Source organism: Rhinoderma darwinii, chromosome 10, assembly GCF_050947455.1.
Source record: "Rhinoderma darwinii isolate aRhiDar2 chromosome 10, aRhiDar2.hap1, whole genome shotgun sequence".
In the NCBI taxonomy this organism is placed as follows: Eukaryota; Metazoa; Chordata; class Amphibia; order Anura; family Rhinodermatidae; genus Rhinoderma; species Rhinoderma darwinii.
The window spans coordinates 14,684,080-14,699,794 of NC_134696.1; the positions used below are offsets into that span (position 1 = coordinate 14,684,080).

The 15,715-nt window shown below is 39.2% G+C and overlaps 1 protein-coding gene across 1 annotated transcript; it reads left to right on the plus strand.

Moving 5' to 3' along the window:
* Nucleotides 1–3,169: 3,169 nt before the first annotated feature.
* Nucleotides 3,170–9,172, plus strand: LOC142662557 (indolethylamine N-methyltransferase-like). Its single transcript, XM_075840770.1, has 3 exons — nt 3,170–3,320; nt 7,122–7,329; nt 8,749–9,172. The coding sequence occupies exons 1-3, from the start codon at nt 3,170–3,172 to the stop codon at nt 9,170–9,172; spliced, it is 783 nt and encodes a 260-aa protein (XP_075696885.1).
* Nucleotides 9,173–15,715: the final 6,543 nt, after the last annotated feature.

The window sequence follows — 15,715 nt, forward strand, 5'->3', positions numbered from 1 at the left end:
AGCCCAGGGCCCATGGTACACTAAATCCGCCACTGTGTGGATATCATACATTATATGTGTTTATTACTCTGCATTCCATGTTACCCATCTGCAGGGAAAGTAAGAAGGGGCAATATTGTCAAGGGTTAGAGCGGGAGAGAGACTGATTCTGCCCAGAGCCCCTCTCCCAGCAACACAGATTAATAGTAACACCAAGCGATTCTAAGATTGTTTACTCGTGACACATTGTACTTTAAGTTAGTGGAAAATGTAGTTTTTTTTATGCTAGAAACAATATAAATAACTTTAAAACAGCTAATTATAGGATTTCTGTACTTGTGGTATGAAAATGATTAATGGGATAACTGCTTTAACTCAGAAATCCCTAATAGAGTATATGAATATATGAATGTTTTTTTCTTTGACTTTAACAATAAAATAGGTTTGTTTTTTTAAAGATCTGTAATTCTCTCTGTGAACTTATTATAACACAAGTTCCCATGAGTCATTATGTGATAAGTTATTCTTAGTAACACACTTTGTAAATTGAATAATGTTAATTATATAAAGATCTTGTGCCCCGATCTAGAGGTATGACAAAAAACACAAATTTGACCCTGGGTAGTCAGCGGGTGCAATATATAGTCAGAAAAGGAATGCCTGCAGGCAAACAAAACCCTATTTCCTGACCACCCAATAGATAATAAGGATAAAGTTAGAATTTACAACCTTTATTAAGCTACGTGTAGCAAGAACAAACTATACATATAAATTTTAAAAATTTCACTGCCACAGACCGAAGTCAGTTTAACAGCTGGAGAAACCCAGCAGAGTATCTGAAATTTGCAGTGTGTGCCGAGTGTCGGCAGACAGTTAGTGCAAGGGCATCAGTGCCTCTATTAATATGTAGACAAAGATCCGGCTGAGGCAGGGATTAAAAATTAACACAGCCCCCCCGACATGTTTCGCTAACTAGTAGCGTCCTCAGGGGTACATGGGGCTAATGGCGGCGCCGCAAGAAAACTGCTCCTCTTATGGGAGTGTGGAATGACGAGAGGTGGGTGTGTGGATGACAGCCAATCCGGCGAGGCCAACCATCGGAAGCAACAGGGGAGAGTGAGCATCCAATAGGAGGCCAGATAACAGGCAGCCCATAGCAGCCCGTGAACTGCCAGTAATATAGACAAGGTGCCGAGAAAGTTTAAAGGCGGCACGCCTGCGCAGTAAAGCGGCTGAGGGACTTAGAGCGGGGCCGAGCAGAGCGGCTTGGCTCAAAGTGTAACAAAGCACAGGGGATCGGCGCATGCGCCGTGAAGGCAAAAACGGACTTAGTGCAATGGACAGCTGACAGCCACCATGAATCCCTCATACAGAGCGTAGGGCTGAGAATATGTCTCACTAAACTGTGATTTGTATATGCACAGGTCTATACGAAGATCCAGTGCAATACTACATAAAAGGCAAAGTGCCCAAGTGTCCCTCACAGTCCATGTACATAATACATCACACACTCCCTTTGAAAAGGCCAACCGGTAGCAGCCGCTCATCCACATCGCCACCTCAGGAGTGATCCTGAAATTCAGTAGTGAATAATATAAGATGACAAGGAGTATGAGAGCACTAAAATGCATCCTCATTCATAAATCACAATAGAACAAAAAAAGGAGAGAAGGGGCCGCCAAGCGCATAAAATGCATAGTAAGGTCACATAAGAACAGTGGATCAAAATAAAGCATATATATAAATATATTCATACATAATCATATAGCCCCCTTGTCAGGAGGCCACAATGAAAAGATGTTGCCGGCAAAGTAGCCGAAAAACCAAGACAATAAAAACGAATAAAGTACAATACAGATAAATCCATACAGAATCGTGAAGGGAGATGCAGAGAAACTCACAAAAATGCACTAAATGTAAAGCCCTCATTAAGTCCCTGAGGGGTCATGGAACCGAGACGGTGAATCCACCGTGCCTCCTCCTGTAGAAGCCTACGGTCTAGATTACCTGCCCTGGGTCCCAACTTAAACTCTGCAATGCCCCAAAATTGGAGCAACTTCGGATTATCAGGGTGATACCTATGCATATGTCTGGCAAGAGTGGTGTCTTCCTTAAGGTTGATGGTACTGAGATGTCTGGACACCCTTCTCCTCAATTCCTGCAGAGTTTTGCCCACATAAAGTTTAGGGCAGGGACATCTAGCCAGATAAACAACTCCAACACTCTGACAGTTGAGAAATTGTTTAATGTCATAGGACCTGCCGTCAAGAGGATTGGTAAAACTCTTGACTCTAGGCATCAGTGGGCAGAAGGAACACCTGCCACAGGGATGAAAACCCGTGACAGGTGACATAAGCCAGGTGGATGGTGCCCGTGAGGGGGTTGATGAAAAATGGCTATGCACTAGAAGATCACGTAGATTTTTTCCCCTACGGTAGGTAATGGCGGGGTTGGCAGGGATTGCCTCTTTTAGGTCAGGGTCAGCAGTGAGAATAGACCAATGCTTCTTGTTACACTTTGAGCCAAGCCGCTCTGCTCGGCCCCGCTCTAAGTCCCTCAGCCGCTTTACTGCGCAGGCGTGCCGCCTTTAAACTTTCTCGGCACCTTGTCTATATTACTGGCAGTTCACGGGCTGCTATGGGCTGCCTGTTATCTGGCCTCCTATTGGATGCTCACTCTCCCCTGTTGCTTCCGATGGTTGGCCTCGCCGGATTGGCTGTCATCCACACACCCACCTCTCGTCATTCCACACTCCCATAAGAGGAGCAGTTTTCTCGCGGCGCCGCCATTAGCCCCATGTACCCCTGAGGACGCTACTAGTTAGCGAAACATGTCGGGGGGGCTGTGTTAATTTTTAATCCCTGCCTCAGCCGGATCTTTGTCTACATATTAATAGAGGCACTGATGCCCTTGCACTAACTGTCTGCCGACACTCGGCACACACTGCAAATTTCAGATACTCTGCTGGGTTTCTCCAGCTGTTAAACTGACTGCGGTCTGTGGCAGTGAAATTTTTAAAATTTATATGTATAGTTTGTTCTTGCTACACGTAGCTTAATAAAGGTTGTAAATTCTAACTTTATCCTTATTATCTATTGGGTGGTCAGGAAATAGGGTTTTGTTTGCCTGCAGGCATTCCTTTTCTGCCGATCTAGAGGTAGTCACCCCGTCTGTGATACAAGAGTAGACGATGGATTCCAGTCCCCATAAGTTCTATCATGTACATGGCTTTGATTCCAGACAATTTCTGGAGCATTACTTTTCAGAAAAAACTGACATGGGCTTCGGAGACGACACCTTAAAATTTCATATTGAGAATCTTAGAGAAGTGTTATCAGTGGGTATGTATCCTGATTTTATTACTCCTAAGATACATTGACGTGTATATTATTTTATATTTAACTGGTTTAAAAAAATTAAATACTCCTATCACAAAATACAGGCAGGATGACCAGTATAATGCAAAGTACAACCTTTTTCTTAGATATAAAATAAAATACAGAGGGGGAACCTCTTTTAGTCTGTATTCTGTCCTCCCTTTGTGTCTGCCTAGTTTATTGTTTTCCCTAACTCGACACTTGTCAGTATAGGACTGCTGTATTTATTGGTCAGGCACTTGCACTTTTATTGTTTTAACCCATTCATTTCTTTCTATAGGGGGTTTTTACTATTTTACTTGTGAGGATCCTTGTATCATGGGTTTGTCGTTCCATTTTATATTCTGTATTTTATTTTGTATCAGATAGTCCTCTGTTAGTGAATTGTTCAAAAAAATAGTAAGAGCTGAATATAAATTGGTCAAATCAGGTTTTTTTTTGGGGTGTGGGAGGTCATAGATGGCAACCACACTGCCTTAGTCGACTGGAAAATGACAGGTAACAGAGAAAGTCTATTTTTTGCCTTCATGACCAAACTATAACTTTTTATTTTTTCATTGCTGCATTCAAGGAGCCATAGCTTTTTTATTTTTTTGTTGACATAGACATATAAAGGCTTGTATTCTTGCGGGACAAATTGTAGTTGTTTTTGTCAAACTTTTAGGGTACATATAATTAGTTAGTTTATCTTTGTTCATTTTTTTTATGGGGAAATCGAGAATAATCTGAAATTCTGTCATGATCAACATGTCAAAGAAATTTAGTTAAAAAATATACTTATATCACTGCCTGTATGAGCGATTAAAAACTGAATTATTTTTAGGCAATTCAAGACTAAATAAACCTCAATAGCCAGAATACTAAACAGGCGTAAGCAATTTGACCAGAAGGGGGTGTATGTATAAGGTCTCTGTTGTGGAATTGCAATTTGAGTGATTCCCTAAAGGCTGCTGGAGAGTGCCCGGAGAGAGTGTGCACAAAAATCTGCAACCTCGAATCCATCACAACTCTGATCAACAGTGTCTAAGGCGACCCTGAGGTGTCTACCAGAGCCGTCCGCAAGGTGGGATGGACTTTTCCGCTTAGGACCTAGGTTGTCTTAGCAGAGTTCAGCGTTGAATAGGAGGTGCAATGCAGACTATCAGGATATCAGGAATAGCAAAGGTCAAAAGCGTCCAGGACCAGATAACACAAAATCAGCAAGCAAAGGGATAACGAGAGACAAGCCGAGGTCAGTTTCCAAAAAGTCCAGAAGTCAGGAGTGCAGGGAATGTAGGAAGCTTGATCAGACACCAGAAGACAGGAAAATTCACAAGCACTGACAGGTGGAGGAGGCTGGGTATAAATACTAATTGTATGTATAAGGTCTCTGTTGTGGAATTGAAATTTGAGTGATTCTATTTTTCGCTTTCATGATCAAACTATCGTTTTTTATTTTTTCATTGCGCATTCCAAGAGACATAGCTTTCTTATTTTTTGGTGATATAGTCATATAAAGGCTTGCGTCTTTCCGGGACGAATTGTATTTTTATTGGCACCATTTTAGGGTACACATAGTTAGTTACTTATTCTTTGTTCATTTTTTTAGGGGGAAATTGAGAAAAATCTGATATTCTGGCAATATATATATATTTTTTTAATGGTGTTAACCATATGGTATAAATATTATGGTAATGGTAATCTATGAGTCAGTACAAATACAGCTATACCAAACGTTAATTTTTTTCTGACTTACAACTTTTTCACAATAAAAGTAAGTTTTATAAAAAAATATAAATATAAATTGTGCAAACTTATTTTTTTTGTCATGTGGGAGGTCAGAGGATGCGACCACATGGCCCCAGTCATCTGCAAAATTCCAAGGAGCAGAGCAAAACCCTGGTCATTGAATATGGTGAAAAAAATAAGAGTCTCAGGGTTTAGTAGCATCATTGCTTTTAACTCTGTAGTCTCCAAAACTCTGAAAAACTTTTTAGCGAGGATGAAAGACAACGAAATTACAAATTCAGATGTAGCCATCTTAATCTTGACTTTTACCGCGATACACAGTGTCAAGAGACTTTAACTTGACTTTTTTAATGGCTTTTAAAAAGCTTTTGTTGTGTGATATCACAACGAAATAAGTTAAGATAAAGATGGCTACATCCGTACTTAAACAAATAGGGACCAGTTTATTTTTGGCTTTCAGGACCAAGCTATATATTTAGTTTTCTCATTGTCGCATTTCAAGAGTCATAACTTTTTTTTTTTTTGTTGAGACTTAGCTGTATGATGGTTTGTTTTTTGCGGGAGGACTTTTCGATTCTTTTAGTGCAATTTTTGGGGTGCATACCCATTATTGAATAACTTTTATACCATTTTTTCAGGGGGGAAATTGGTTAAAAAGGCAAATATGACATACATTACAGCAGGGGCATGGCTGTCAATCACCGCAGAGCTCCGGCTGTTAATCATATTAGCGCAGCTCCTGTGTCTGCACGATGGACATGATGTACATGTATGTCATGGTGTCTTTAGTTAAGGCTCTATGACGTACAAGTGTGTCATGGTGGCTTACGGGGTTAAATCTGCTGTCATTTGACAACTTTCACTACTGTCATTTTCTGTCCTCTTCCAACTATGTTTTTTGATAAACTAGAACCTAATCTCTAAATTCTATAATTCTAGGTTCAGTAAAAAATATCCATAACTAGAAACAAAAAACACTAACAATCATTTTATGCTTGAGGCACTAATAGCAGAAATAATAATATTTTTTCGTCATACTCTTTCTTAGAGGTTGTTGTCATATTGGGATGGAGATGTCACTTTCTTTGTCACATTAGACTGAACATGAATGACAGATCGGCAGACTTGTAGATTGGGAGATTTTACACAGGGTCAGGTCCAGTCACATCACAAGAACTCAAATACTAAAAGGAGGAAAAAAGTAATCATAGGGTGGATCAAGAAAAAAATGTGGAAAGAAGCTAACAGAGGGTGCACCTAAGTAGTATAGCCAGTAAAAAGTCTATAAATCAGAAAATATAGGTGTCCTAAGTGAAGCTGTAGCTATAAATCTTCTTTGACACCCAAGGAGCCAAAGTGAAGCTCATAAATCCTTAAAAAGTGAACTTTATTTTCAGAATTTTTTGGTCAATGAAATAATGTCTACTCTTAGGATTTCTGAGCCTGCTTAATACATTTTGTTGAAGATCCGAACCTATAGCTTCCCTACAGACATATTTTATGGTTTCTGCATTACCAGCCATGTTGTCTTACAATATGCAATCCAGAAAGCACCATTTGTTTTTTTGTACTGACTATACTACACAGTATTAATTTATCTTCTTTTCTGATTTTTGGGTATTGGAAACATAATATGTGTATAGTTTGCTAGAAGTGATATAGACATATGTCCTTGTTTATCCCAAAAAATCTATGAGGGTTTAAGGCCCCATGCACTCGACTGTAGATTTTGTTTGTAATTACGGACCGTAATTACGGTCCGTAACTACAGACCCATTAATTTCTATGGCCGGCGGACACCTTCCCGTATATTTGCAGGAAGGTGTCCGGGAAACCATCCTTTAAAAAAGGGACATGTACTACTTTTTTATTTTATGGACGGTGCTCCCATACTTTATAATGGGAGCATGGTCCGCAAATGCAGACAACTGTCCGTGGCTGGCCGTACCCTTAATTCCGGATCGCAATTACGGGCACGGTCGTGTGCATGTGGCCTCACAGAAAAGATGTTTCAGTATTCAGAATTTTTTTCTGCAGGGCAAATTAATGGAGACATCTTGATGGACATCAGTCTTGGTTCCATCATTCATCATCTGTATTCAGCCTCTGAGTTTTTCCAAAACATCATAGTGCTGAAGGTCAATAACAGATGCATCATGGAGCCGAAGAGATGGGTGGACGAACGTACGGGAGCATTTTATTGGGGCCACGCATCAATACTTCTTAAAGAGAGAGAAGAAAACAGGTGATATATTTGTTTAAATATCAAGCGAAAACCACTCTATGTTGTTTGTTACTCCCTATACAACAAATATAAGGGAAGAAGGACATACCCAAAAATGTTTTACTCTATTAACCCCTTGCCGACTTTTGATGCATACTTACGTCATAACCGGCAAGGATAAGCATAGAACAGGCTCAGGGACTAAGCCTGCTTCATATTAAGTGGATGTCAGCTCTATGTTACAGCCGACACTTTACTACAATGAGCTGAAGCCCGCTCGCTTAGCCCCTTAGATTCCGTGGTCAATAGCAGCTGCGACATCTCAGTGGTTAGAGAGAGGGGATGAGACCCTCTGACGTCCAATCGCCCGGTGTCATGTGATAGCGGCCTTGGGGCCTGATGAAGTCCCTCAGATCTGCTATCTTTGTTCTCCTATAAAGGCCTGTCAGAGGCAAGGATTAATAGTAGCCTGTTAAAATCATGATCGCTGGTTCAAGTCCCCTAGGGCGACTAATAAAAAAGTAAAAAACTGTTAAATAAAGTTTTTTTTGTACAAAAAAATATTTACATTTTAAAAAACAACCTTTTCTTTATTTTCCCCTAAAAAATAAACATAATTGTTATTGTCACACCTGTAAAAGTCTGAAATATTACAATTTATTTAACCCACATGGTGAACAGAATTGCTGTTTTTTTGGTCATATATGCCCCAATATGGTACCAATAAGAACGACAGCTCATACCACAAAAAAATAAGCCCTCACAACGCTCAATCGATGAAAAAATATAAATGTTATGGCTTTCGCAATATGACGACACACAACAAATGTTATTTTTAACAATTATTTTTTCCTTGTCAAAGTAGTAAATAAAGAAAAAACTACATAAATTTGGTATTGCTCTAATCGTATTGATCCACAGAATAGAGTTAATATGTCCTTTTTATTGCACGGTGAATGTTGTAAAATCAAAACCCAGAAACAATGAAGGAATTGCTGCTTTTTTCCAATTTCACCCCATAAAGATTTAATTTTACAATTTCCCAGTATTCTATATTGTACAATAAGTAGTGGCATGAAAAACTTAAGCCCTCATACGGCTGTATCGATGGAAAAATAAAAAAGTTATGGCTTTTGGTAGGTGGGGAGGAAAAAGCAAAAATGTAAATGTGTAAAATGTCTGCTGCGGGAAGGGGTTAATATTCAAGTCAGCTATTAAAATTTTGGTCCCCACTCAGTTTAATATTCTTATCCATAGGGGGCGGTATTATACAAGTTAATGCTGGAAAGGCGCAGTATAAGCCTGAGACTTGGTGCATCAGCATTGGATAATTTCAAGCTTTACCTCTAGTATTGCAAGTCAATAGTCCAGTGCTAAGTCCTGAGCCACCATGTTGATGACTGTGGGACAATCACTTTCCTTGACTTTTTTATTTTCCAGTGATCAGCTTGAGGACAAAGAAGGAAAAGTGAGATCAACCATTCAACATGTTGTGAAATACGACCTGGAGAAAGAGAATATGACAGACCCACTGGTCTTACCACCAGCCGATTGTGTCATCAGTGCTTTGCTCCTGGATGTTATCAGCAAAGATCAAGATGATTACATCAGATATCTGAGGAAGTTCTCTAGGTTGCTGAAACCTGGAGGACACGTCATATTAATTGGGACTTTAGATGCAACTTTTTTTACAGTCGGTAAAGACAAGTTCCATGTTTTCACATATGATGAGGATTTTGTCAGGAAAGTTCTAGTTGGAGAAGGTTTTATCATTGATGTTTGTAAGGTCCAGGAGAGAATGGCTATGAAGGGCATTGCTGACTATAAGGCCATGATATTCATTGTAGCTCACAAGGAGAAGTAAGTTGAAACATACAAAGTCTTCATGTCATTACTTAATTTGCTAAACTTGAAATGAAGCTTTCTTAGTGCAGTATAGAATAGCCTAAAGATAAATGTTCAGTGCTTTTTTGGTCCCGACCTCAGACTGGTCCTTGATAATAAAGACAAGACGGACCCTGGTCATCTGGGACATCATAGGAAACTGAAGTCTTGGGATCAGTTGCTTTGTCATTGCTTTTCGGTTTCTGCTTTACGCTAATAGTGAAATAAACCAAACCATATAGCACTAAGCTGTTGACTTTACTTAGGGGTTACATAGTTAGTACGGCTGAAAAGACACATGTCCATCAAGTTCAGTGGGCACTTATAAACTCCATAGGCTTTACAAACCTTGATTTATGAGTGGAAAGTTACAGCTTTTTTTTTTCTTAAACAAATTTGATTTAATTGTTTTGATTTTTTTTAAACATTAAAAACCTACATTTCCATATATGAAAAAAATGTATGTAAAAAATCCCCCTGTAATTCTCTCATTTCTCAGGACTTGTCAGCAAAGACAAAGGGATCTGAGAGAAATTTTGTCAATTATATCACGTAATTCAGAGGGCCCTATATGTATGTAGATGTTCTATTAAATGATGCCTATCTTCTTCCGGGATCATCTTCGCTATATAAGGCCCCTAATGCTTAAAAAAAATCATGATATTGATCACATAATGCCCTGTCAAATTTTTCTAGGTACATGAGTTTCCTGTGACTCCCGCAGCAGGCCCAGATCCGATGGTTGTGGGTAGAACCCTTATTTTATTACAGTTCTTTCTGCCGTCATCGACACTATATGAACTATGACTTGAAATAATACTGATGCTGGAGTCACTGAGAAAATCTCATGAAATAAAAAAAGACCTGGGTATTCTTTTATTCTACTAGCTGTAATTTAATATAAAAGAGATGATATCTTCTTCATAAAACCTGTGTTGCCAATTGGCACATACTAGACCACATTTCGGACATTCTCTCTTATAACCTGGGATATATTTTTCTAAAGGTAAATCGAATGCATAGTATGCTCTGTGTATAAGACTATACACAACCTCTCTCCACGATTCTGAGACTACCATCTTCCTCATCCTAAAATATTCTGTAATAAATTTAGAAGACATTTCCTCCACTGACAGTTCTGGATGCAGAACCTCTATTGTTTCTTCTGATGGCAGGATATTTCATGTATTTCCAGACTGCTGTAATAAATTATGTATTATAGAGATAGACAGTTGTGGAGCGATAGATAAAGATTATTAAAGCTGACGGATAACAAGCCTTTTTCCAATTCAAAGCCAAGATATTGAGATATGTAACTACCTGCATGTGAATAAAGAACTCTATATATGGGACATTATACATGTTCTGTATCTGACCTTCTCCCTATAGCAGTCATATAACTGTGATATAGATTTTAATCCTTCTAAATCCCATCCCTTTAATATATTTAAAAGGTATTTTCTGTGATAATTGTGGATATTGCGCTAATAGCAACATCTTATCAAAATAGACTGGGAGATCCTGAAGAGAATATGACAGAGCCGCTGGTCTTACCACCAGCCGATTGTGTCATCAGTGCTTGGCTTCTTTGTGTTATCAGCAAAGGTCAAGATGATTACATCAAATATCTGAGGAAGTTCTCTAGGGGAATGTTAAAGGAGTTTTCCCGTCATAGTCATTTATGACATATCCACAGGATAATCCAAAAAATAAAGTATTTGAAGCAGCACAAATCCCGATATCAGGGGCGGTGTCACGCATTAAAATCAGACAAACCCTGTCTGACAGTAAAAAATGGCAACGTTTCAACCCGTGACAAGTAGAGGCTTGAGAAAGTTTGGCCAATAAAAGAATATATTGATTGACATTTGGGAGACGTGTGCAGCTTTTTCTGAGGATATCCACAGGATAAGTCATAAATGTCAGATAGATGACTGTGAATTACGGAAACAGTGTAGCTCGCTGAGCTACGCTGTTTCTGTAATTCATGGTCGGAAATCACACTCTTCAGTCACAACACAAAGACGTAGAACGGGGTTTATGGCGCCCCGTTCTAGAGATAGGTGCAAATACCAGAGGTGGGACCCGCATCTATTTGAAATTTATGACATATCCTGCGATTATGTCATAAATGTCTCTGATGGAAAAAACACTTTAACCCCTTCCCTCTTTGGCCACTTTTGACCTTCCTGACAGAGCCTCATTTTTCAAATCTGACATGTTTCACTTTATGTGGTAATAACTCCGGAATGCTTTTACCTATCCAAGCGATTCTGAGATTGTTTTCCAGTAACACATTGGACTTTATGTTACTGGCAAAATTTGCCTGATACATTCAGTATTTAATTGAGAAAAAGACCAAAATGTAGCGAAAAATTGCAAAAAATAGCATTTTTCTCAATTTAAATGTATCTGCTTGTAAGACAGGCAATTATACCACACAAAAATGTTGCTAACTAACATCCCCCATATGTCTACTTTATGTTTGCATCGTTTTTTGAACATCATTTTATTTTTCTAGGACGTTACAAGGCTTAGAACTTTAGCAGCAATTTCTCACATTTTCAAGAAAATTTAAAAATGCTATTTTTACATGGGCCAGTTCAGTTGTGAAGTGGCTTTGAGGTCCTTAGATATTAGAAACCGCCAATAAGTCACCCCATTTTAAAAACTGCACCCCTCAAAGTATTCAAAACAGCATTTAGAAAGTTTCTTAACCCTTTAGACATTGTGCAGGAATTAGGGCAAAGTAGAGGTGAAATTTACAAAGTTCATTATTTTTTTCCAGAAATTCAATTTAAATCAATTTTTTTTGTACCACAGAAGGTTTTACCCAAGAAATGCAACTCAATATTTATTGCCCAGGTTCTGCAGTTTTAGGAAATATCCCACATGTGGCTTTAGTGTGCTACTGGACTGAAGCACCGGCCTCAGAAGCAACGGAGCACCTGGTGGATTTTGGGCCTCCTTTTTATTAGAATATATTTTAGGCACCATGTCAGCTTTGAACAGGTCTTGTGGAACTAAAACAGTGGAAACCCCCCAAAAGTAACCCCATTTGGGAGACTACACCCCTCGAGGAATTTATTTAGGGGTGTAGCAAGCATTTTGACCAACCAGTTTTTTTTGCAAAAAATTTTGGAACTAAGATGAAGGTTTAGTTAATTTTTTTTTCATTTCCAAAAGAACTAAAGTAGAAAAAGCACCAGAACATTTGTAGAGCAATATCTCCCGAGTAAAACAATACCCCACATGTGGTAATAAACGGCTGTTTGGACACACGGCAGGGCTTAGAATGGAAAGAGTGCCATTTGGCTCTTGGAGCTAAAATTTAGCAGGAATGGTTTGCGGAGGCCATGTCGCATTTGCAAAGCCCCCGAGGGGACAAAACAGTGGAAACCCCCAACAAGTGACCCTATTTTGGAAACTATACCCCTTGAGGAAATTATCTAGGGGTATAGTGAGCAGTTTGACCCCACAGGTGTTTTACAGAACTTATTGGAAGTAGGCCGTAAAAATGAAAATCTACATTTTTTCAAAGAAAATGTAGGTTTAGGTATTTTTTTTTAATTTCCACAAGGACTGAAGGAGAAAAAGCACCAAAAAATTTGTAAAGCAAAGTCTCCCGGGTAAAACAATACCCCACATGTGGTCACAAACATCTGTTTGGACACACGGTAGGGCTCAGAATGGAACTAGCAACATTTGGATTTTGGAATGGTTTCTGGGCGCCATGTCACATTTGCTGAGCCCCTGTAGTATTAATACAGTGGAAACACCCAAAAGTGACTCCATTTCTGAAACTGCACCCATGAAGAATCATCTAGGGGTATAGTGAAAATTTTGATCCAAAAGGTTTTTTGAAGAATTAAATAGAATTAAGCCATGAAAATGAAAAATATATTTTTTTTTTACAACAAGATGTAGATTTAGATCAACATTTTTCATTTTTACAAGGAATAGAGAAGAAAAAGCACCCCAACATTTGTAAAGTAATTTCTCCTGAGTACGGTAACACCCCATATGTGGTTATAATCAGCTGTTTACGTATATGGGAGCATTCAGAAGAAAAGGAGCGGTATTTATCTTTTGGAGCGTAGATTTTGCTGGAATGGTTTGCGGACGCCATGTTGCATTTGCAAAACCACTGATGTAACAAACAAAAGTGACCCCGTTTTAGAGACTACACCCCTAAAGGCATTTATCAAGGGGTGTAGTGAGAATTTAGACTCCACAGGTGTTTTTCAGAAATGAATACGCAGTGGATGGTGCAAAGTGAAAATTGCAATTTTTCCACTGATCTGCCCATTCACCGCACAATATGTTGTGCCCCTAGAGAATCTTACCCCATAAATTGTTAAGCGGGTTCTCCCGGGTATGGTAATGCCATACTTGTGGACATAAATTGCTGTTTGGGCACGCTGTAGGGCTAAGAAGGGAAAGACCGCCATTTTGAGCATGGATTTTGCTTAGTAGTTTTGTTTGAGTTTTACTGGTATTTCAGTTTATAATGTGGTGGCATATGTAACCTGGGCAGAGTATATCAGGGCATGATAAGAGGGTATAATAATGGGGTAAATAATACAATTATCCATAGATGTGTGTTACGCTGTGAAGCGATCCGTTATGCACAGGCCGGTGTCACACTGATAAACGGTTTTCTTTCTTATCCCCCTTCTGTAACGCTCTGCATCTTTTGGGGACTTTTTCTCCTTCGTAGTTTGGGAAATATTACTGGGAACGTTTTGCGCTGGTATAATACGGGCACCCTCGCTTCCAGCGGATGTGCTATGTCCATTCCCTTTCCTAGTTCATAAATACTAGGGCCCTGAAACGGAAGGAATGTTCCCCTCCGGCCTGCGCATTGAGATGTTTTTTCATCACCGCATTACTAGTGCCGTAACTTTTTTATTTTTCGGTTGATGGAGCGGTGTGCGGGCTTGTTTTTTGCGAGACGGGCTGTAGATTTTATTGGTACCATTTTAGAACACATACGACTTTTTGATCACTTTTTATTTCATTTTTTGGTAAAGGAAATTACCAAAAACAAGCAATTCTGGAATAGTTTTTTATTGGGTTTTTTTTCGGCATCTACAGTGCGCCGTAAATTACATGTTAGCTTTATTCTGCGGGTCGATACGATTACGGCGATACCAAATTTATATTGTTTTTTTTATGTATTGCGGATTTTGCACAATAAAATCACTTTTTTTATAAAATCATTTGTTTTCTGTGTCGCCATATTCTAAGACCCATAACTTTTTTATTTTTGCGTGCACAAAGCGGTGTCAGGGATTATTTTTTGCGGGACGGATTGCCGTTTTTATTAGTACTATTTTGGAGTAAATGTGACTTTTTGATCACTTTTTATAGCATTTTTTGGAAGGAAATGTGACCTAAAAACAAAGATTCTGGCGTTGTTTTTCATGTTTTTTTTTTACGGCGTTCACCATGCGGGATAAATGACATAATAGTTTTGTAGTTTGGGTCGTTACGGACGCGGCGATACCAATTATGTATAGTTTTTTTAATTTTTACGGTTTTTCCCATAATAAAAGTCTTACTATGGGAAAAAAGTCAGCTTAGCTTTATTTTTATTTGAAATGTGTGTGTTTTTATTGTTTTACCACATTTTTATTAACTTTTTTTAACTTGTTTGACTTGTCCCACTAGGGGACATGAGGGCCTGATGCCCCGATCGCTACTCTAATACACTGCACTACTTACGTAGTGCAGTGTATTAGCGCTGTCAGTTATTCACTGACAGCAAGCCTATGAGGACGCGCCGCAGGCGGGTCCTCATCGGCTCCCGTACAAGGCAGACTCGGACGCCATTTTCTGGCATCCAATGGCCACAGCAACCCAGCGATTGCGTCACTGGGTTGCCGGTTGGGTGAAAACCTATCAGATGCTGCGCAATATTGAGCGCAGCATCTGAGGGGTTAATCTGCCGGATCGGAGAATAGCTCCGGTCCTGGCAGTTACAGGAGGGTGCCAGCTGTATAATACAGCTGTCACCTCTGCTTCTGAGCCCGCACCATCATCGCGCCGTAACTGTACTGCGCTTTGCGGGAAGCACCTCCCTACAGCTCCGTACATGTACGGCGGATGTCGGGAAGGGGTTAAACTTAAAAATGGACTAATAATCAAAAATAAGTTTCCTTAGTGCAGTACAGAATAGTATATAAAGAATTGTTCAGTGCCTTTTTGCCACCTTGCCTCGTACTGTTCCTGAATAATGTTGCCGAGTCTGATCATTTAGGGCATCATGACAGCCTAAAGTCTTGGACATCAGTTGCTTTCTCATTGTTGTTCTATTTCATTATTTTTTTTAAACTCGTTTTATTGAACTCAAAGCTTGCAATAAAGAATATATAATGTTACATTATATCAGACATCAATGAATTTAGAATGATTACATATTAGTCAGATTATTGTATGTACAACACAGAGTACATTTCAGGCAATAGGTCCGACCCACACGTCGTCAAATTATTTATATGACATAAGTCGAGTTAAGTCC

Bases quoted from the DNA above. Each gene is read 5' to 3' on its own strand.
- LOC142662557 (XM_075840770.1), top strand. From the start codon at position 3,170: ATGGATTCCAGTCCCCATAAGTTCTATCATGTACATGGCTTTGATTCC. The intron at 3,321-7,121 runs GTATGTATCCTG...TTTTTTCTGCAG, and splicing joins TAGAGAAGTGTTATCAGTGG to GGCAAATTAATGGAGACATC. The intron at 7,330-8,748 runs GTGATATATTTG...TTTATTTTCCAG, and splicing joins AAAGAGAGAGAAGAAAACAG to TGATCAGCTTGAGGACAAAG.